The 24,604-nt window shown below is 39.1% G+C and overlaps 1 protein-coding gene across 1 annotated transcript in view; it reads right to left on the reverse strand.

Annotated features, from left to right (window-relative positions):
* KIF26B (kinesin family member 26B) overlaps positions 1-24,604 on the reverse strand; it is a 300,351-nt gene that overhangs the window by 156,479 nt on the left and 119,268 nt on the right. The window contains exon 4 of the mRNA XM_059834163.1: positions 24,031-24,197. Coding sequence (XP_059690146.1) covers positions 24,031-24,197 — 167 coding nt within the window. The remainder of the gene's footprint in view (positions 1-24,030; positions 24,198-24,604) is intronic.

Genomic DNA, 24,604 nt, shown 5'->3' on the forward strand with positions numbered 1-24,604 from the left:
CTAGTTTTTTAATTATCCTGACATCAGATGTCTACAGCCATATTCCTGAAATTATTCAAAAACCTTCAAATAAAAATAAAAATAATCAAACAGAAATACTAAACCCAGTAATACCTTTTTATTATAAAGCAAACTTATTCCCATACTAAACAGTTACTTATGAAAGCAGACTACAATGTGCATTTTTTAAAAACTTCAGCATTTTCATATTTTTAAAAAGAGTACAGCTAATACAGCTGTCAGGAATATCTCTATATACATATGTTACCAAGAGATTAAAAGAAATAGCTTTAGAAGGGCTACACAGCATGTTTATTTTTCAGGTTGCGGTTAGAGTAATACAAATTTTTATTGCAACTCTTGAAGTGCAGAGCCCAGATGGAACATTTCTACACCTTTCTTTTAGAGACAAGTACAGAATACCATTGGAAAAACTGCACATTTATACCAGAGGTACAATTTTGTCCACAGCCATATTTGAAAGAAAAAAGCCTTTTACCACAATTATTAGTTTTCTTGGTTTTACTTGGGAAACACCAAGAATTAAGATTTATGATGATTAAAGAAGATTAAAATTGAATCCATGTACAATTTTGAGCTGATTACTGATCATTTTAATTTATTCAGTTGAAAAAGAAGGGACAAATATTGTATAGGCAACTGGCGAGCTGACAAAATAATCGAAAACATCTCAGAACTGATTTGACTAACTTGCATGTTTCACATCCTTTTAAGTTCAGAAAACCTGTCTTTATAGGAGGCCTTCTGAATCATGAACTACTAATAGCAGGGCAACGATGGCAATAATGCAAGACCAGTATAAAGTTCAGCAGCAAGAGAGACACGTGCGACTCGGCATGTGAACTGAGGTAATACCAAGGGAGGACTTAATCTTTTCATTGACTCCCCATTGATTCCAGCAGCAGAGCCCACAGCATGGTGAATGAGCCATAATGATAAACTGTATTTTACATCACCTTTCCCACTGTCAGATGCCAGTGCCATTAGTCACCTTGTTAGGCCACAGTACCCTTTTGTAACAATCAGTATTGCTGTTCATGAATTAAGAAACAACAGGAAAACAGGTTTGCCCTCTTGTTAGGTTAAAACTTGACCAGTGAAGCTGATGGCAAAATTCCCATCAATATCAAAACAGGGTAAGATTTTATCTGCTAATTATTATTAATAATTTATAACTGACATCTCCATTGGCCTCTACTCCACATACTACACACGGTAAGAAATGAGGATAGCTCTGATGTTCTGACACAAGCCCAGTAGCACCCTCTTGCACTTCTGCTGAGGTCCTTGTGGAAGGCACTCTGCAAACTGGCTAATGCAGGCAGGCACCAGGGGGAGGCCGAGTGGGGAACAACATTCGGAAACATAGGAGGAGCATAAGAGCCTTGCTAAAGATAGGCTGGATACTTCTGAGGTGCTTCAATCCGTTAGATTTATTAAAAACAGAAAAAAAGAAAGGCTTTGCATCATTTCTAGGTTCAAAACTGACTTACTCTTTGACAGGCAAATATATTTTTTCTCCCTGAACCTTTGAATGAGGTTGCTCATATTACAGATGAGTGGAAGCCATATTTATTATCACAGCAGGAGGGAAAAGAACACAAACAAAAAATATCCCCCACCATCCTAAGTGGTGTGGCACTGAGGTGCTGAGCTTGGTGAAAGATGGAGTGCCTAGCAGAAAGCTCACCCAGCTGACTCGCCTTCCTCAGAACCTTTTAGTAAAAGGCAATCACACCAACCAAAACAATGCCACAAGCCTATCAATTTGCATTTTTAAACATTACAGTTTATGTTTCAGATTCCTCTTGCCTCACTAAGACAGTCTGCAATTTGTATAGTTCCCACTCAGTGCAGACCAATCATGCTGGGTTTGTTCTTGGCAGGTCATCTAACTAGCTTCACACTGACACAAAGTCAGGATTCAGTACAGGAGACTTCTGCTGGGAAAGCTTTTTTAAAATATATATATATATATTATTTTCATCAGAAGTGACCCTTTTGCACCAGACCAGGTAGGCAAGAACTAGATAGGAAGGTGGAAAAAAAGTGATTATTTCCATGACTTCTTATCCCCTTGGTGTTAGTGCAGCTGAAATGCTTAAGGGATATTAAAATATAATGTTGGATGTTAGTCAGAAATAAATTACAAACTTCTAAATCTGACCTAGAATAAGGGCATAGAAATTAAGGAACTGTGCCCTAAAGGAATCTCCACAGCTCTCCCAAGCTCAATTTCACTCAAGTTTATCATAAGGCAAAACACTTCTTGTAGCTGTTCTCAAAATGATGAAGCTTGAACACCATGACTTACTCAGACCAACATCTTTCCACAGACTTAAATGGTGCATTAGTAGTAGAAGGTACTATTTAATGTAAATAAAAAGTGGCAGTAACCAAATATTTAGATATATGATTTTTTCTATTTTTTAATGCAACTGGTATGTCCCTTGTTCATGTTCAGCAGAAACTTTCTATGCAAGTAGCATCACTCAAAATGGAAAAAAAAGAAGTCAAATCATCAAATATCAAGCACTGTGCATCAGGACAATAGGTGGAAGAACGAGATCCATAATTTTACAACTGAGAATTTGTGCAATTAAGAGACATTTAGAAAAACATTTTTGCAAAATGAGTATTTCATAAATTTTAACATAAATATCTATTCACTGAAAAGCACATACACTGCTCCACTGTTCCTCAGAGCGCACGGCTTCTCAGCTTGGTTCCTTCTCCTGGCCCCATCTGTGACTCACAGTTACAACTTCCTTGCTGCTTCTGCAAGATGCACCCACCATCTTCTGACCCTCCCCCAGCCTACATTCAGTGCCTTCCCATTTTGAGATCTGCTGGTTTATACACCCAGAAAAGAGCACGATGATCACCATGGTTGCTCTCTTATGTAACAGTCCACAAATCCACATTGCACGTTTTTAGAAATCACCATTAATAAACTTTTACCAGTCTTCAATCTGCAATGGTTAACTGTCATCATAGTAAAGACCTTATTTCAACTCTGAGTCTTTCTTTATTTCATAGCCATTGCCTCTTTTTACATACCCAGTTGACTTAAGAGTCCTCAACTACCAAACTTCACATCAATGCAATTATATTTAATCAACTCTACTTGATATTTCTTTTTGATGAGATTACAAGTAATTTTAACAAGAGCTATTTTCCGTAAGTTCATGTTGATTGGCATTAATTATATTGCCTTCTTTTAATTCTTTATTAATTAATCTTTATTAATTTCAATATGCTGCTCTGTTTTACAGGGTGCATAACTGGATCTCCATGAGCGACAGTGTGCTTTCAAAATGGTAGAGAAGTTTGAAAAAACAGCAAAGAACTGCATTGTAGAAGCTGCAGGTCAAAATGAAACATCATCTACCTTTAAGCTCACTGTTCAGTCTGGACAAAGGAACTCAAACCCACCCGGCAGAGCAGAGCGCTTCTTGCAGAAATGGCTGCCGGGTGGACAGAGATGGGCAGAAGATGCAAAACAGGAATGCGAAGCCTTACAGCAGATGAGGAACTGGCAAGTGTCTCTCACCAAGGCAAGAGGGGTGAATCCCCACCAGCCTGCAGGATGCCTGAAGTGCACTGATGTCCCCGAGGACTCGGGGGCACAACCTGCATTGCTGTTCCCCGGTCACGTCCCCGCAGAAAAAACTCCACCAGAATGCTGAGCACGTGTACAATTTGACCTTAAGAACTCCATTGCCGTATATGTGGTCATCTCCACCTTTTTAGCAGGCTATGCTATTGCTGGGTAGAACCCTACTGAATGTGGGGAGGAGGGGAAAAAGGGAAAAAAAAAAATCAGAAATAAGGAAAAGACTAATTTCTGGTGCTAAATGATAGGAAAATTGACCCCACAGAGCATTCAGTGCCACTCTGAACACTCTTGTGGCTACTTAGGCATATCACAGGAATCATTTAAAATACTGCTTTTTTAGCAACAACCAGGGTAACACTGTCTTGACTGAGTAATTAAAAAAACTCAACATTTGACATGTATACAATTTATAATGACTAATTCAATAAGCCCCATGAACGTTTATATAAAGGTACTAGCTCAATCTTCTCTCTCACCAGGCATCATTTAGAGGCTTGTTTGTTAATCATAATCTGAACATCTTTAGAAACGATAAATTTTAACAAGCCCATGAGAATTTACATATGACTGAAAGCACCAGTTCTCAAGCTTTTATTGTTTACAGTGGTTTACAAATTCTTTTGAACAAACAGAGCCAAGGCAGCCTTTCTGTACAGATATACAAATTATCAGGTATTGCAGGATTCAAATCTCACTTACTTCATGATCTACATAAACCCAAATGTTAAACTGGAATTTGGCAATTGGCTAACATCCTTTCTGGTGCAGCTTGCATCAACAATTTAACAAACAAGTGATTTTTTTTATTACACTTCAGTACTTAAATAAGTAGCATTTATGTTCTGAGACATACAAATACCCACCCAAATGTTTGTGTTGCTTTTATGAAATAATATATGTTTTGGCATGTGGTACCTCTCCATCTTCATGCCTTAGAAGGTGCAACAGTATAACTAAGGATGAAGGTAGAGATAACACCCCTTCTTCTCTCCTACAAGATTCTCATTTTAGCCCCCATCACAACCTCTTGTGCTAAAAAAACATTTGTAGTACAGTGCTGTAAACAAAATCACTGGATGATTCAGGTTAAAAAGAAACAACAAAACTTAATGTTGCTGGAGGGCTATTCTTAATGTTGGTCATTCAGTAGTGTAGCATGCTGGGCCAGCCCACAGTTTCATCAGCACAATGAAAGGGAAGATGTAGAGCCAAACCAGGGCAAGAGTAAGCATCTGGGGAAGATGAGGGATAGGAATTTCTTAACTTGATTACACAGCAAAAATTGATTCTCAGTGTCCTAAAGTTAATGAACTAGGAGCCATATGGAAGCAAATAGCAATGGAGGAGACAAGGAACAGTAACAGGAGAGCAGGAGTAAATAGTAACATGAGTTGGGGGAAATGACTGGGGAACCACAAAAGGCTGAAGAATTCCCACAGGCCATAGGAAACCTTCAGAGGTGTGAAATCCTTTCAGAGGAGGAAGATTTATGTAATGGAAGTATATGAATCAGAAAAGATCAAACTGTTAGACATCTGTATTGGGCTCTAATGAAATGCTGTTGGCCATTATCACTACGAACACTATGAACTTCAAGTCAATGTACTGAAAGTGGTGCAGAAGCACCAAGGAAAAAAAAATCATTCTCTATCAAAGCACAAAGGAAGGAGTTGGAGACTAAAGAGCTCTTTTGCCCTTGAGTCTCCAAGGCGTAGCTTATATAGAGGAACACAAAATACCTCATCCTCTTGGATGGTTTGCTCCTAAGGTTTTTTTATATCTCTCCTTTACTTGACCATGCCTTGTTCTTCTATCAGACTTTTTGGTAAAATACAGGGAATATCATGGCCAGAAGACTACAATTTATCAGGAGCTCTATCCTCCCTGGAGGGATGGGAGTGAGGATCAGAACATACCCTGCACATTTCCAGAGAATACATGCATTACAGGATACCAGACTCTAGTCCTCGCACAACTGAGCCCAGCTCCTCTGCTGATTCACCTGACCACCAGGCCAGGTAGCTCTCCCTAACCCAGGAGTTCATCTCTCCAGCTGTCTCAGCCCTTTGTGCTGGTATCCAGACCAGGGGCTTGGTGGGACCACTCTGTGTTCCTTCACTTCTTCCTGAGAAACCAGGGCATAGGGTGGAGAGGGTGCCAGCCATGTCTCATGAGCACAAGTACAACTTACCAGGTGTTGCAACATCAGCTTTGAAACAACAGACTGAAGAAAGGGAAGAAGAATTTTTCCCTTCACAGAGAAATTCTAAATAATATTATCCCCACTATTGTCCAGAATAAAATTCCAGCTCAAGGTGGGGTACTGTCTGAAGACTTGTGAGCTCATAAAGATGCAAAAGCAAGTGCCAGAAGACAGCAGCCTCCCCAAAGTAGGGAAGAAGAAAATTGAGGGTGAACAGGGATGCTCTGTGAGCACTGTACCACTTTGCATTTTTCTTCCTGTGCTTGCCAGGCCAGAAGGTGTTTGGTAACACTAGGCAGATCCAGCTAGTCAAAAGAGACTTACTGAGCACGTTAAACAATCTCCTATACTGACACCCATACTATGGGGGAAAGTCTGAAGTCAATTTATAGACAAGTATGTATTTGCATGCTCCAGTACCATCTTTGTGTCTCCAACTATGTGGGTGTGGAGGGAATCTGCTGTTTGCAAACACACACATAAAGAGGAAATGCTCAACTTAAAAACCATAATTAGCACTTGCTGCTGTTTTTCTGCGGCTTGTGTGCAAAATGAATTGTGCCTGGGCTGAATTTCCTGACTCTTCTCTACTCCCCCTTTCACTAGTAGCTGAAGGAACAGGAAAACTAGAGTGGTACTAGTTAGTTGCCAATGCAGTAAGGTTCATGGAGATGAATGCAAGTCCTGTATTCATCTCTGCTGACTCTCCATAGTGGGAGTCAAATTTTGAAATTATACTAGTTCCAGTGTAGAAATAAAGAGTGCTGAACAAACTGAGCAGTCCAACAAAAATCACAGTTCAGGCAGAACAACAATTACAGTTCAGACAGGTCTAATTATTGGCCTGTTTCTTATATGCTACAGACACAGGATTGGGACATGCTCTGAGAATCTGATAGATGCTTACAGTCTGGTAATTTTTGCAGGCAAAGCAGCAATTCCTCTCTTCCCCTGTATTAATCAGATCCTCAGCCAAATTCCTCTGCAAATCACTGAGGGAGAAATCTTTTTGCAGACCGCTCTGTGATTTTGCAGCCCCTTTTCAGCCCCATGCCAGACACAGCTCCGGGCTTCCACCTTCTAACCCTAATCCTGGGCCTTGGCTAAGCTTTAGCTCCCCCCGCGCCGTGGGCCACATGAACAAGCTCACAGGGGAAAAACATTTTCGCAGCTTGCACTGTTCTTTTGCACCCCCTTTCCAACTTCACACCCACTGCAGGTCTGGGCTTTGCCCTTCTCCTAACCCCAGCCCCAACTCTAGGCCTGTCAGAGCCCTGAGGGGCCCCATAGGTCCCCTTGGATCTCCCCCCACCTGCCCACGGCCCAAGACCCCATGTCAGTGCCCGAGGCCATCAGTCCCTGCCCCAGCGATGCCGCAGCAGGGCCAGTCTCCAGCTCTCCAGCTCCACAGCCCTCTCCTGCCACGTGCCCAGCTGAGCCGGGCCTACCCACAGGCCCACATCTCTGCCTGGCCTCAGCCTGTCACCAGAGAGGAGCCCAGTGCACAGGGCTGTCTTGGTGCTCCCTGGCTGCCCCTGGCTGGGTGGCAGGGCAGGCCCTGGCTGCCCGGCCCTGCCCTGCCACCCTCCCATGGGGACCCCCCCAGCCCTGCAGCACCTGACAAGACCTTGGCATTGGCTGAACCTTCATCCCCCTTAGCCCACAGCAGCAGCCCGCACGAAAAAGCTCTCCAGGGAAAAAACCTTCTGTGTCCTACACAATCGTCTGGTGCCCAAATCAGCACAGCCCATGATGATGGCTTTTTCCATGAAACATTAATATTTAATAGTTCCTGAGTATGTGAAACAGAGGCTCAGGCTGTCAATGCTGTTTGACTCCCAGCCAAAAACTTTGCAAAGCAAACACGAATGAACACTGCCATGGGTGTTCCACAGTATTGCCCATATTCACTACGAGAAGAGCAGAGAAAACATTAGCTATAGAAACTACCACATCTAAAATACGAAATCACACAGCTTCTTACCACATATATGATCATTTCAATCTCTCCTGACTAGGTATTGCTCAGGCAAAAGCAATGGAAAATACAGTCAGCATCACAGATTAAAACCCAAATCTTAAAGTTCAGATTTTGAGCGTGATCTCTAAGATCAGTTGCAGCAAAAGCTGAACTGCACAATAGTCAGATTTCCTGCATAAGCAGTTCATATTTCTAGAACAGTAACTCACTGAAGGCATATCTCCATGATCTTCTCTCCAATGAGACAATGATCTCTTTGTCCACTGAGGTGAACACCCAGGATGGTCAGGGGCTGGAGCATGTAACGTATGAGGAGATGCTGAGACAACTGGATTTACTTAGCCTTGCGTAGGTGAAGGGGAGCTCTTAGTGCTGTCTACAGCTGATGAGAGGGTTTAGAGAAGATAGGGCCAGTCTCACTCTTGGAGATGAACAGGGACAGAAGGAGAGGCAAAAGACACAAATCGCAAGATGGGAAATTCAAATTATACATAAAGATATTTTTTTTCCACTATAAGCATGGCCAACCACTGAAACAGGGACTCAGAAGTTGTAGAAAATCCATCCAGAGATATTCAAAGCTCCATGACACATGGCCCTGAGCAACCTGATGTAACTGGACCTGTTCTGAGCAGGGAGTTGGACTAGATGACCTCCAGGTGTTTCCTCCAATCTGAATTATTCTGTGATTTTACAAACATTAGCTTTTAAGAGGCATGCGAAATACTACTGTAGCATATTTGTGTATAAGGCTTTAAACGTTTGTGTGTTTGACAAATACAGAACTAGCAAGGGATAAAAACAGATTCTGCTGTAAATTAAAGAGGAATTTTGTTTCCATGAACATCTGGGATATGTATGTGCAATTGCCATACTGCTAAACAAAGAGCTGGCATGAAGAAAACAAAAAGGATCTGTTTTCATTTAGGATATTGTCCCTTGGAGCTAACATATTGTATAATGTGTTTGGGGTTTAAGTGTAGTTATTTTTTAGGAATTAAATATAAACATAATTTTCAAAATTCAAGAATAGTGCTTTATGGCAGAACCAGAGATAAATCTGAATCAGAACACAGCTATAAAATCTGCCTCCTGGAAGTACTGAAAAAGTTGTAGTCACTTCACAGGTACAATTTCAGAAGTTACCTAGATGTGCAGGAATCTAGATTCCAGTGGTAGTCACTGCTACTTACGCTCGTAAGCACTTCAATGATTTTTGAAAATGGGACCTAGGCTCCTGAATCATTCCCATCTCAGTGCTCTTGGAAACCTGGTCTCTTCAGCAATTTTGAATTTTTTATTCTAGGAATACAAGGTTCTTGTATTCACAATGTTCTTGTTATTTTTAATGCAAATTAAACCTGAAACTTTCAGTCTGAACATACTCTTCAGATTCGGTGTAAACTTCAGCCTAGGTCCATGCCATCCTTAGGCGTAGCAATTTCTTAGCAAATCTATTGATGGGAAAGTCAAAATCTCAGGTTAGGTACCTAATTTCTATACACAGAGTACAGGAAGATTGTGGCACTTGGCTCAACATCACCCCAGCTTGGCATGCTGCAAACATATAAGCTGACCCATAGAAAGTGCTGAAGACAGATGTTTCTGAAATAATGTCTCTTTCCTAGACCACAGCACTTTCGTAGCACAGAACTAGGCACCGTGTGGAAAAGGGAGTCACAGCCCCAAATTTCTTTCTAAGTGTAGTCACAAAGTCACACATAATGTCTGGCACCTCTTTTCTTTTAGGTGTGGCTGCTAGAGGAAGAGAATGGCGGCTACAGCACCTGCCCAGCCCTGCTCTCCAGGTCTAGGGAAGGGCTTGCTCCCTCTCACTCACTGCCAGTGGCCCTGTGGATCCCACACTCCTCCCTACACAGTAGAGCACCCTCAGCTGACATTATTGGAGCGAGGACCTATTCCACCCTCGCATGGTATTAAAAGACATTCCTTTGGATTGCATGAGCTGTCATTTTTGACTCTTTTCAGGTTCAGGGATGCCTAGAACTCAGCTCTCCAGTTTCCTGGAGAAATGCACTAACCTCTAGGTTACTATACAAAAGTCAGACATATTCACATGGTACAATGGTGGTTCCCTGAGGCACAAAGGATATCTGCTATCACCTCTTCTGTATATATATGTGCATAAGCAGGTGTCTTGGCATGAAGGTAAGCTTCATTCAAGCACAGAGTTGTACTTAAATGCATTTCGGTTTTGACTCTTATTGAGGTTGAGTACATCTCCAGCCATAAGAGAAGCAAAATTTTTACATGTCCTCTCTATTTGCTCTATCATACTAGTCCTTAAGCAAAAATAATGTGCTGAGCACAATATAAGCCAAAAATATCAGCACTGTGTCTGTGCCCACGTTCAAGGCATCCTGAAGATTTTGCTTTCTATGACATCAGCTGTCAATAATGTGTAACAAACTCTTAACATGATGTAATACAATTTCACATAAGATAAGAATGTGACTTCTTACACACAAATCCTGTTTATAGAAAGGATAAGGCACTAGAATGACGAATGTGATGAGCCAGAAATAACTGAGACAAATTCTGCTTTCCTTTGTCATTCAACAGTTACTAAATCCAATGTGATTATTCATAAAAGGCCCTTTATATTTCCTGCTCAAATTTGTTGACAATTAGTTTACCAATGCCATTGTTCGAACCCTCTGTGAAGGATATAGCCTCTGTGAAAACCCACCGACTCCTCTTGCTTTAGATATGCCTTGCTTACCTTCTCTGACTGATTAATCCTATTGACTCAGGTGTTGCTAGCTTATCAGTCCACTCTTCACAGGTGAACAAAGGAAATTTTACACAAGGGCTGCTCCTATTGCTTTTGTTAATCAAACTTTACTGGATTCAGATTTTGCCTCCTCCCAGCAAATCCTGACATCTTTCCAGCTTGCAGACAATTACATTATGTACTGCGCACTTGTCTGAAGCGTTTATCTGTGTTGTAGAGCTTCTCTTCAGCAGACAGCATGTCGGTGCCTGTGGATTCTCTGAATTCCCAGAGATGGGAACCAGATGCTACCATAGCTACGCATACAAAAAAATAGTCTCTCCCTTTAAAAAAAAAGCCCTTAAAGGACTTTATTCAGATTTTATGAGCCATCAACTGGAACAGCTGGGATTTTATTTTTTTTCTTGGTGGTTTTGTTTCTTTTTTTTTTGCATTGGTTTCATCAATTTAGTAATTTTAAAGCACAGACATGTGCCCCAAAGCCTTTGCCTTCGGATACAACACATTTTTTATTTCAGCTTTGGCTGCTGAATCCTCCTCTTAATTTATATATCAAAATATTAGGATGCTCTTTTCCCACTCATATGATTTTTACTGATCTACTTGTGGCAGCAATGAACACCCATCACTTTGCTGACTGACATCTTCAACCCAAGAGGCAAAGGAAGTAGTAAAGCATTTATAACTTTAGGAAGGCTGGTTTGGATTTCTTTTTTTTATGATATATACTGACGTACTTTCTGAAACAGACAAGAAACGGATGGAATCTCAAAAGAACAGGAAAACAATGCACCACTAAAGCAGATGTGTGCCCAGAGAAGCTATGAAAAAAACCAAAGATACTCACATCTTGTTGCATAAAAAGGCAAAAATGAAAATTCCAGATACTGGTAGTTTAAAAAAAAAAAAAAAAAAAAAAAAAAAAAAAAAAAAAAAAAACTCTGAAGTTCATCTACAAAAACCCCACATCAATTAAAAGACTTAGTTGTTAGTCACTCCTAGCTAAATTAAGAAAATTAAGTTTACTCCTTTCTTCATGGCAATTTTTTCTTGTGCTTTGTTAGAGCATTGCTGTCTGAAAGAGGAGCAGAACTACTATTCCTTTTTGCTGCACCTTCACACACAAGTATGTCTTCCCAGATTTTTAAGTGAGACTATTAAGACTCTCTAAAGTAACCTCCCGCAGAGCAAAAGCAATGGATCTTCCCTACATTAAATCTCTTAAAGCTCCCCAAACTGAGGTTAACTACAGCCTTTTTTGTTCAAATATCAATTTTAATTTTAAAAACATACACTAAAAGAGAACTCTCTGTTACTCTAGTTTATTTCAGCAGGTCATTGCCCTTTCTTATCATGCTTCCTAAACATGCACATTTCATTATGATTCTGAGTTTGTCTAGATTCAACTTCCTGCCATTACATCTTGACATGCTTTTGTCTGCTAGACTGGAGCCCTATAGTATCACGTTTCTGTTCCCTGCAGAGGTTCCCTGCACACTGTCAACACATCTCTCTCTAAATCTGTTTGGTAAACTAAAGTCAAGCTGTTGGAAGGCACGTTTTCCTAACTTTTAATCATCTTAGTATCTCTTCTCTGAGGCTTCTCCCTTTTTTCAGCATCTTTCTTGACTGTGGACATCAGAACTAGACAGAATATTCTATCAGTGGCCATATCTATTCCTAATGCAGAGTTAAAGTAACTTCCCTGTCTCTCTTCTTATGTTCTTATTATAGATATTCAAGAGTTGCATTAGCCCTCCTGGCCACAGTGTCCCACTGTGTGCTCATATGCAACTAATTAACCATGACACACAGATCCTTTCCAGTAAGTGCTTCTCAGTACATAGGCACCTATTTTGAAAGCATGGTCTACATTCTTTACTATTGGATTTATGATATTACATTTGACACTGATGTAACACCTTTTGTTGGCCCAGATGACTAAGCAATCTGTTACTAACAACCTTCGCAACACCACTTGAAAGGTTTAACAATATTTTTCCAGTTAGTGCCCTATGGCATTCTGTATCTCTGCAGAATCCCAACAGGAGCAGAGTCATTTAACATAATACATCATTTCATCTAGTTTAGTCTATTTAATGCGTTCCCAATTTGTTTCACATTGCTTGAAAGTATTAATCAAGAATTCACAGGTTGTTAACCCAAATAGCTCAGTGAAATCCACATAGATTGTATTGTACCAGTTGCACTTCATTAACTAAACATGTAATCACCGCAGGAAAAACATTTCAAGCCAGTATGACCAACACCTGTTTTCCATAATCCTAAACTCACTGGCAATATTTTAATCTGTTTTTTCTTAATTGTATCCCATTGCAGGTATTTTCCTGTTTGCCCTGGATCAATGTCATGTCCAGTATTGTTCCTGGACACCTGGATTGTTCCACTAAACCCTTAAATAGTGGCATATTAGCTCGCTGGTGCTCCCAGAATTTCATGACTTAGTGAAATACTTCTATTTCCTTTTCAGAGTTTTACTTTGTTTTCCTTCCTTCTAGTCCCATTCCCATGCACAGCTTGATTCAGAAGATATATGTATCCCTCACTCCTACCAGTTCTCAATGTTATTTCATGAGTTCTGTGATACAAAATGTTTCTCTTCGGCTTGTGGAATCATAGGATTATTTTTCTCAGCTTTCATTATGCAAGTCCACTTCTGACCTTCATGCATTGCAGAGAGAAAAAAAAAAACAATGAAGAATCTGAGTATGTGAAAACTAAAGACTCTTACAAGAAATTATCTTTTGCTTTATCTCATGATGGTTTGTCTCTCACTCGTGACAGGTAATAGTTGGGGCCGACAGAAATGCCAGCTTTGGAGCACACACCTTATTGTGTCGTGTCCTATTAAGACAATCATAATAAATCAGAATCAGAATAAGGAAGGTTCACACAGGAAGTCCAAGGCTAATTAACTGACCTGAACTAAAGGCCATAGGGTCCTTGGGAATCTCAGTGCTATCTTGCACATTTTAGAAATACATAGTTGGACATAACTCAGACATCTTTCACCTTGCACAACTAGTCAGATATTTCCACAACATCACAGAGCTGAATTAAAGTAGTTCTTTCTTAATAAAAGGTTGATGCTGCTGTGGGAAGAGACAAACACGGTGAAAGATGAGAGCTGGAAAAGGAATAGCTATTGCAATGAGAAAGCTTAGATTCACAATAATTTGTTTCTCTTTCAGAAATAAAAACCAAAAGGAGAAATAGGCAACTTTGAACTTTCGTACAGCGTTGATATGCTCCATCCTGGACAGGTTAGTAACTCAGCTTGCTTACAGATGGCTTGAACAAGAGACACAATGCTGTCCAATTTCTCTCTATGTACTTTTTCCTTTCTAGTGAAAGGCTGACTAATTTCTCCCTGTATTTGCATACAAAGAGGTATTCAGAAAGAAATGGAAATAATTTCTGCTAATATTGTCTTTTCTGTCTTTGCCTAGATTTCCACAGTTTTCATTTATTCAGCATTCTTTCTTAGATTCAAAGAGATTATTGCTGTAATTCTCACAACAGAGTAACTAGCTTGGTTCCTTTCTGTCATGACTGTTGGGATAATAAAACCAAAGATTGCCTCACTAGTTATCAGCAGTAGTTTTTAGCCTGGTTATTCAAAGAAATGAGGATGACTAATATACAATCTATGTGAATCTCTCTGACTATACCCTAAAAGGACATTTGAATCCGTTGACCAATTTTAAAGAGAAGAATAGAGATCTTAAAGAACTTAAGTCTCTATTGATTTCCTGAAAATATACAGCTGAATAGAAGAGGCAGACACTGTCAACACTTTGAAGAAATCGCTGCCAATTCTTTATTAAAGAACAGAAAATACACTTGAGGAAAAAGCCTCTAGAATTGCCCAGTCATAAGAAAACCTCTGAAGCTACACCCCAAAGTCATGAAATCTCAAGAAATGCATTCACAGGGAATTGTCTCTGCTAGCTGCAATGTTCCTGTAATTACTCATTTCCTACATGTGTACATTCATTTCTTGTTTTATCCTTTAACAGGTCTGTCTCCTGAAAGGCAACTAGTAGTGTCAAATCAAGATGCGTCATAGAAAGCTCTGGAGCCCCTGTCCTGCATGCGTCCTTCTGAGTAACTCAATAGCTTGAATGAAATATGCCAATGGAGAGCAGCTGTAAGATGTGCATCATGTTCAATCTACAGCTGAGCAAAGAGGTGAGGTTCTAAATCTCTATTTGCTACAGTCCACCTAGTCATGTATACAGGTGTATTGTGGTCTTATCATATTTTATAACCACATCACAGGGATGCATATATACAAACCCAAATGGCAGTTGTCTACCTAATATTGATCTATTTGGAAATAAACAAATACTTTAAGATTTCAACCCATTTTCTTGTTGGAGTTTTTATTCTATCAGCAAGGAAAACTAAAATTGTCTGTATTCATCTGTAATTGTAAGAAAAAGCCATTCAGCGGTTGAATAGATTGCTGTCAAGGTTAACAAAACACTGACTCTTTGAGCAGGCAGTGGAGAACTCTACAGACAGGGTAAATCACAGCTGGAATTTCAAGGCTACTGGGGCAGGACTGTAACAGAACTTGTAATAGGAAAGCAGTAATCAGAATAAAAAGTTTGCCGCTCTGAACTTCCAGGTGTTTAGGAAAAAGTCTGTTACTATGGATTTATGATCTCTTTGAGTGAAGGTTAGTTTGATGGTGTTAAAAACAGAGGGGAAAAAACAACTAGTGGTGCATATAATTTTCTGCTATAGACAGTGCAACTGCATCAATTCATCTTTCTCTCTCTGCAAGCCAAGATAGAGACACTATAAATTAGAACTCTTATGTCAAGGTTTAAGGGAAGCAAGAAATATGCAAAACAGTAAATCAACATGAGGTTGCCTATACCATAGTTGGCAGTCACAACTATACTAGAAGTCAGAAGATTAATGCTGACCATTTTTATTTCCACTGCCCTAAGAGTAAAAGGCAAGATTAAACACCAGAAGTCTCTTGTAACAGGTGCTGAGGGATTACTGCATATCCTGCTAGCAATTTTTCTCAATGTACATGTCAGGTGCAAGGAAAGGCAGTGCCAAGGGAAGGAAATAGCTTTGGTTCCTTTTAAGTTTTCCTAAATCCACGGGGTGCGGGTGTTCATGTAGCAAGTACTCTGGCACCCCAAAAGCCCTCTTAGAAATTAGAAGGCCAAACCTATGCTTAGTTTGCGTCCCCCTTTGAGATCTATTGAAATCAGTAGGAAATCACAAGATGTGGCGAGAAGTAGAAAAGGAATTACCTCTGTTCTAGCATAGTGTATGGAGAGTAGCAGGAGTTCAGCTTCCATACACCTAGGTACTTTTGTACTGAATGCTTGAAATCACCTAGGAGAATTAGGAATACAAATCCATGAAAAATTGCCTCCTCCCTTAGCAAACCACTAAAATAATCAGTGTCTCAGTGCCATATCATTAGCATCCAATATTCTTCCTGGCAATGCAAAGCATTTATCGGTACACAACATCTAAGACATAAGAGTTGCAGCAAGAATGGGGCCAGCAGAGTCATTTACAGGTCTAAAGCTTCTTATCTGTAATAGTAGCAATCAGTGAGGTACAAAGAGAGAAAGCAAACTTTAAGCTAAGGTTAACATCTTAGAAACATCGGACAAAGGCCATTGCTAACTACTGAAGACAGGAAGTGTCTTGGTTACCTCCTTCTGCCTCGACAGAGGCTCCATAACACTTACAGCTTCTACAAAGCATGGACATTGCATGAAGTAGATTAAGTAAGTGTTTGCATTACTGGCCCTTTTCATTGCAATATAATCATTTACTGACTCTAGGATCTGAGAGAGATGGACAGTTTGCTTACTAGCTTATGGAGTCCCTGGTTACCATAAATCTTCAAGGAGTTGTATTTGAGAAAATAAGCAGACAGAAAAAAGGAGGGAAAAGCACATATAAATGTATTGTATTCTCAGATAATTTTTTTAAATTTAAAAATTGAACATAGCTGATCATATAAAAATTAATAGGGTAAATGAATTCTAGATGCAAGTTCACAAACTTATGTACATAAAAAGGTAAAAATGAAAATTATGCAAAGCACTCACACATTTACAGAAACAAAAAGTTGTAACTAAACACGACAGATTCTTACAGGAATCAGAAAAACTCTGAGATTCTGGTTTTCAGGCAATATGTATTAGAAACAATTAATAGAAATAATTATACTTAGGAGACAAGACATCCATTTTAAAATAATCTTTTAAGCAGAAAAACTTTCATGGTATGTGTCCTTTGCTTTACAGAACCAGATATTCGTAAAATGGAATTTGGGATTGCATCACAGAGAAACAACATAGTATCTCAAAACTTTCCAAAGAAAAAGGGAGGAAAGGGGAGCTTTACTTAGAAAATTATCAAGATTTCTTAAGACTGTGGAAGGTTAGTTATACAAGAAACTCCAAATCTTGATGGCCATTTCAATAATGACATTATTCAGTGATTGCCATTACCATCAATACAAAACATACCGTATGTGGGGCAAGTGCAGATCAGAAAATACTCGCCTTGTGCAGTGCACAGAAGCAGGTGTAGCTTATTTCAATACAGACATAACATCAAAGTAACATACCTTTCATGGATTGGAATTTTAATTTCTCTGTTCAATGGTCAATAAATTGTTCCTGGATAGTAATCTTTTACTTTAGATTGTTCTAAATAATTATATTTAAAACATACTTAGTCCAGAAAACGACATTTGTTAGCTTAAGGTAAATACCCCTGTACATCTGAAGTGGATTACTTTGATACTAGGAACACAAGGAGGATTTACATCCTTTTTATCAGTTATGTGCTTTGAGGCTAAGCAGATGGCATGCCCCTGCAAGTATAGTATTCTATGATAATCTAAGGGTAATTTTAGATTATTTCTTTTTATAGCTCCATGGATCACTCCCAAAATCCTGTTTAAAAATCAAGGTCCATTATCTGTATTTTAAGCTGTGAATGAAAGCTATTAATCTGCAGCCAACATATAGTGGTTCTAATTCGCATGAAGGTTCAAATTATTTCTGTTTACAGCCCAATGCCAAATTAAACATATCACAACTAGATTTCCAATCCAGGTCTAAAATTAAATAATGGCAGAGTGCAAGTATCTAAAGATTCAGACACCATGGTTTCAGACATGTACCCTACACCCTTCCTGTTAGAAATGGACCTGGTCTGGAATCTTGTTGCTAAACCTTTTTGTAATCAAAATAAATGAACTGATTCAAACAAAAGTGCCAGGAGAATGTGTTTTTTTTGAAAAAAAAAAAACATCACTGGAAATTGTTTGGGACCCAAGATAGAACTACCATGCAAAATTAGAGATCATTCAAATATTTTTGCTTTCCCTCATCCAGATGTGGCACTTAAGTCCTAATTTTTTTATTGCATATCAGATCATTGCCTCCACGACTGGGCACTGGCTATTCTTGCATATAGCTCACACAGTCTTTCCTGCCAGGACATTTTTTTTTATGGTTCAATGTAAACAAAATAAAGAGTACTCTTTATGCCCCAACTGCCAGCCTTCTTTGGCTTCAGGAGAGTCAAGATTCTGTTTTGACTGGCATTTACTTTATAAGCATGAAAAAAACACCAATAACAGGAAGTAGAAACAGCCTGTTAGTTAGGGATCTCACAGCAATGGGGAGCACAGAAAAGCAGTGACTATGAGCATAGATCTCCTACATTTCTGATGAATGTTGAGCAAGCATGAAAAATCAGCCCCTGAAGTTGTGCACTCAAACCTAGGTGCCAATTTTATATACCTGTTTCATGGTCCTTCAGGTTGACTGAGATCATTGTGATTGAAATTTCCCCTACTAGTCAGCCCCAAGACAGCCTTTGAAGGTAGAAATATTTGTGAAAATGATTTACAGATGTTTTATAACATGCTGCCAGCATTCCTACTGAAAGACAGTCTAAGGATCTTTTATCTTAACATTCTTCTTTTTACGTATTTCTTATGCAGTAAATGATGCAGATGAAGGAAAAGAGTAGAAATCCTTATCAAAGTTGTTAATATATAGTTCTTCAAAATGTCTGAGAGACTGACCACGATTTAACCATTAAATTTGGTTTGTTCAGTTAATGAAAGAAAATCCTGTTAGGTTCTGCATAGTTTAGACAGCAAGAAACCAAATTATGTTTTCACCTAAGTCTCAGAAAATAATCTTCTCTTAGGGATGTTGAGGTCACCACTATTTGACATCAAGGACTTCTCAAGCAGTGCCTAAACCAGGGAACCACTGCATGGCTTGAAAGAGAAGGTGGGTCATTCTTCAGCATGAAGAAACACTGTCATCTGAGTCATCTGCAGTTCAGAACATTTAAAAACATTCAAAACTTCAAGAGAACTTTCTTCAGAAAGGCACAGAGCACGGGACAAGCAGATTTTGCTCTATGACAATGGGTCATGGGTGTGCCTGCACAGCCTGCTGTGCACGTGCACAAGTTACAGGAGTATCAAGAGGAGATTCCTGTCCTGGCTCCACATCTGCTAGCGTAACACTTCAGCTACACCAGTTACAGCCACAGTACTGACACAAATTAAATGTTTCTCCCATGGAGCTTCCCAAGCCAAAGTTATGTTCTGTGGTACAGGAATACCCACTCCAACCCATTTCCTTCTCCACTAGCTCCTTCTTACCTGTTTTTGCTGTGCATGTTCGGACAAACTCCCTGTTGCAATGCCAGGAAAAGTTCGTTTTTGTGAACTTCCCCCGGACCTCCGAAAAATTCAAGCCAGGACCTTAAAATGGTATAATTAATTTAAAAAAATACACAGTCTTTAAGGAAAAGCCCTGGTGTTTCTGGATTCTAAGCCTTCGGGCTTTAAAATTTTTCCCTGTAAGCAGAAAGATTGTGCCAACTAGCTCCATACTTAAAGTTTCAAGTCACATAATATTGCACCTATAAGGAAAAACAGCAAACATCAAAAGTTGTGCAATAAGCTGATAGTTTATCAACCACGTGTGTGCAGCAAGGCATGAGATTCTGGGGTCTCTAGAGTGCTAAGTCATAAAAACAGCACAGCAGCTTTAATAAGAGGGTCCCACAAATAGTGTCCTCATATAAGCTTTGTAGTCCATGCAATATGCACCATAATTTTTAAAAAGATTCAAAAAGGATTCTCAGGAGTAGAAGGGAAATCTGTGGAGCATTCAGCAGCATTTTGAACATAACATTCACAATACCCCTTGGCAGTAAGACACTGCCTCACTTCCTTCTCTCCCAGCTGCCAAACCACACAGGGATATGGAATGAGTGTGGAAAGGGTCACCAGCACTTTTTCCAAGAATGGAGACAACTGTAACTAGAGCTTATCCCATGCTGAGTAGCTACATGTCAGTTATACATGAAGCTAAGGTTTTCTATTCTTATTTTGTCTCAAAATAAGAAGTTTTTTAAAAATCCAGACATTTCTGCATTTTATTTGAAAAACATGCCTTGCTACATCTACAACAGTAGCATTGTGTGGCCCTGGCTTAGTGTTTAAGCTGTATAAAGACATGGAAAATGATCCCTAGAACAGATTTTTCAGGCTACTTTCAAGATTATCTATATTCCTGTTAGGTTCAATTAATTCAGATATTACTATATTTGATTTCAGACTGAGGCAGGGTTTTGTTCAAGATACAATGTTACACTTCCTGACCAGCAACAGGAAACAATTTTCAAGACTACCATTTAAAAATATAATCTTCTCAAAAATTTTTACCTTTTTTGAGGTGCAATGTGAAATGGGCTTTTATGTTTCTCCCTTGTCCTGATGCAATAAAAGTTTTTCCTCTCCAAGAAAGCAAACTGTGACAGGGCAAACAAGGAACAGTACCAACATCCCAAAAACCTTTAGGTATTGCAAGGACAACTGAAAGGCTCTGGTCCAGTTTTGACTTCTAGTTCCTGCACCATGCTATCACCCTTTGAGAGACTATTGAAACTCTACAGCCCAGTCACAACAGAGAAGTTTAATTCAGAAGGGCAGGTTTATTTATGGAGTAGACAGGCCAAAGCTGAAGTTAGAGTCCGAGAAACTTTCTCCATGCAGAAACCAGTACAGATAGGAACAAGGGCCAGTACAATACCCCTTGATGTGCCAGAGCTTCAGAGAGACACCAGGGAGACAACTGACAGAAGGTCCTCCCCTCAGTTCTTTGGCAGCATCAGCACCGGTGTATACTTCTCCCTTAACTAGAGGTGGCACACTCCTACATTATGCTTGGTGGACACAAGGCAAAAGGCTAGTACACCTTAGACTGTGATGGCCCAAAAACGCAGTGCTTCTTATGACAAAGATCCAAACTGGAGGCAAAAGTTAACTCATGTAAAAATTCTAAAATGCTATGTGAATGATTCCTTTTGTGTAAAGAATCTTACCATTATTTCACATTCACTAAATGAATTATTATCATTACAAATGTTTACTAGTAAGAAGCAAGTTGGTGCTAAATTAGCATGGATTGGAGGATATCTGACACAAAAATGAGTGATACCCCTGAACAGAAAGGCAAATTTGGTGCTTGTCATTAAAAGTGCAATCGACTGAATTCAGTTTCTGCGTCAGAATCACTGTTAGAAATTCATTATTCATACCTGTATCATCTAATATTCATAAGCCTACCAGCAGAGCACTTTGGACAGTTTTCAATGTCTGTTCCTTTAAAACATTCACATACTGTCTGTCCCATGGGAATTCTGACATATCGTAAGTTCTCTTGCAGCAATATCCCAACAAATGACAATTCACAGAATTTGCAGCCCTTTTAGCTGGCTTGGAAATCTGTTAGCTATAGATCATGAAACATAACAGTCAAGTATTGAGACAACTGATAAGTCTCCTGGCTTTTCAAAAGATTGAGAGGCACTGTGGCCTTCAGACACTTCTCCATGGCTCAATGCCAGCTGTAGGCCAGTCAAGTGAGTATCCCTGTTGGACTAGTAGTGCCTGAGAACAGAAAAATTATGAGCTACCAGTATTCCATTCCTGATGTTTCTCAAGTAATTACAACCAAAAGTTCCCATGGATGCCTTGACATTTCCTCCATACTATAGCATTTTAGTTAATTGGGTTTTTTTCCTGATGATGGATGACTTTTATATCTGAGCCTCATCCGAAGTTTGCTTTGCTTGTTAGGGAACTTAGAGTGAAATACTGTGGGACATTATTCAAATTTCAAATGAATATTTTCTACTCTTCTGCTTCCAACTTCAGCTTCACATTAGCAAATTTCCCTGGCTGTGTAATAATATCTTACTTACTGACCATGAAATCATTGTATGTGACGCACATTCAAAAAAACCAGGCACAGCTGGTAGTCTCTATTCTATGTGCCACTTACAATCAGAAAAAGCAAAAGTTTAGAATTCATATGCCTGGTACAAATGACTGTTTCATATTGTAAACAGCACACCATGTTAATGAGTTTGACAACCACTGCCTTCTACTTCGTATTTTATAATACATATACATGTGGGTTCTTCCGCTTCTTACCCTAACTTTACAAAAATGAAAATAGACACATAAGATGCAAAACAAAAATTAATGAGAGATCCGTGTTCTGAAAACAAGTTGTGGGGTTTCTTGTTAAAAGGTTAAGCAGTGAACAACTGACTTGGATTTGCTGCTTGAACTGTCACAGCAGATGATGTAACTTGAAGTCCAGAACAAAACTGACTTATATAAGTGATACTAATCTAATTATGGAATACCCCAAACTTAACCAGACATTTTTGTCTTGCTAAGTAAAGTTTAAAAATAAACAGCCTAATCATGAGATCTCTACTGGGCCAAGCATACCCAAAAATTCACACCATCAGCTAGAAACTAACAGAGTTCTACTTAAAATGCTGTGATTTACACTAGGGATTTTGAGTAAATTTAATTAGTTTCCTACATTTCAGCAGAGTGTATTAAGAGAAAATTAATTCTCTCAGCATAAAACAGTGAAACAATGAAGAATAAATGAGTTAAGCTATCGTCATAAATCAATTCATGCTAAAATATGTGCTAATCCCAATCTGCACTCCGGTTAGATATTACCATATGAGTATATTCAGCAATTTTAAATTAAACTGCCTGCAGTTAAATAGAAAAGGGCAGCAAATCAAGACCACTGTCATCATTCACATTTGCTATTGCAGCATCACATCTATAAAGAAAAAATGGCGGAGCTGTCCCAAACAATGTTCACTGGGTCTTCTAAAATGCTACTCTTAATCCTCTTACACGATTCACTTATTCTGTGACACTGATTGAACATATGCAGTCCTCATGTTTGTGAGGAAAAATAGGAGAGGAAAATCTTCTTTCCAGATTTACAGATCCAACAACTTCATAAGTTTTTCATTTACCATTAAAATAAAAATGAATCATGTGGAATTACTAATAGTTGGTTCTCTAAAGGGTAGAAAGGTAATCTGAATATCCCTGAGGCATTCACTCAAAAGTTCACTCCATGTTTTGAAATTCAGATCTCTCATTAGATTGGATTGGAAGTGCTGCAAAAATAGCTTATTCTCTTGTTATTTCATTACTTCCATAATTCTTCCCAAATCAATCTTCTAATTACTGAAAAGCATTAAAAGACAAGGATTATTTCAACTTCTTCAGTTACGTAAGGATTCAAGTGGGCTAAAAAGATTGTGTTCTGCAAAGAGCATATTTCTGCACAGAAAAATATTTCTGTTGTTGATAATGGATATTTCACTTATTAGCTGCTATGCCCATTTAACAAACCATTTTTACTAACAAATTAATAAAGATAGCCCACAGATTTTTTAATGAAACTTTATGTCATCAAGATTATTTGAAACATTGGCTGAATATTCAATAGAAAGGTTGTTCCAAGGCTGAGTTTAGACCCTCGGGTCAATTCAACAGCATGACAGGGACAGAAACTGAAATCAGAAACCTTAACTTTTCAGTGGAAAAATCTTGATAATTTCCCTAGATGAAAGCAAAATTCAATAAAGAAGCCTGAAGGTTGCCCGCCAAACAGAACTATCCACCTCCAGTTAGCTCTACAATAAATTACCTATCTCAGAAAATTACTTGGATGGACCCTTCTCATTAAGGGATACACCCCTCTAAAAATGTCACTAAATCATGTATTATTCTGGGAGCGCAATCACATTTTAACCCAAATCAAGAGTTAAAGAGATGTTTTACAGAAGAGGGTAGGAAGTATCATCCCCATCTTACAGAAAAATTCATACCGGTGGATTAAACAACATTTCCGTGGTAATTCAGCAACTTTGCGATAGATCTGTATCTATAGCCATGTTTCGATATGTGTGCTGTAGTCTGACAACCCCACTTCTTCACCACAGAATCATCTCCTTTGAAAGAAATTATGTTTCCAGAGAAGGAAAATCTGAGAAATCGCTCTTACCTGGCAAAAAATGATGCTGCCACCGAGGTGCCTGTGGATACTTCACTGGCAACATATGTGCTCTGGGAAGCAGGGAAGCTGTACAAGGAGGGTTTATCTGCATTGTAGCGGTTCAGTGCTGCTTCAGTCAGGCCCTCTCGACTAGTCTCTGTCATAAGCTGAGATATCTGAAGACAGAAAAAACCAAAAGTGTCATCAGCAAAAGCTCATTAGCTGACCCCTCCTCATCCAGAAGTGCCTCTGGGTTGCAGATGGAGTAAGAGAGGCATTTCATTCACTACATCTTTGCTGCTCTGTGAACAAGCTTATTGTTTCTGTCATGCTAATCTACAGTACTTTGGCTCAGCTCTAACCTTGGCTGCATTAAAACTAATGGGATAAATTCATCCTGTCACTAGAAATGTCAATAATATCTATGGCTTTCCATCCATATGGAAAAGTAATAGTAAACCATAATCCTTGCTCGGTTTTACCTCAGGGTACAAGAGAGACAGCTTAGATATGTGTAAGATATTTATATTTTACTTTAGGAAAAAAAAATACATTTGTTTGCCTTTGAAAATAACACAGCACT

Source organism: Gavia stellata, chromosome 2 (assembly GCF_030936135.1).
Source record: "Gavia stellata isolate bGavSte3 chromosome 2, bGavSte3.hap2, whole genome shotgun sequence".
NCBI classification, from domain to species: domain Eukaryota; kingdom Metazoa; phylum Chordata; class Aves; order Gaviiformes; family Gaviidae; genus Gavia; species Gavia stellata.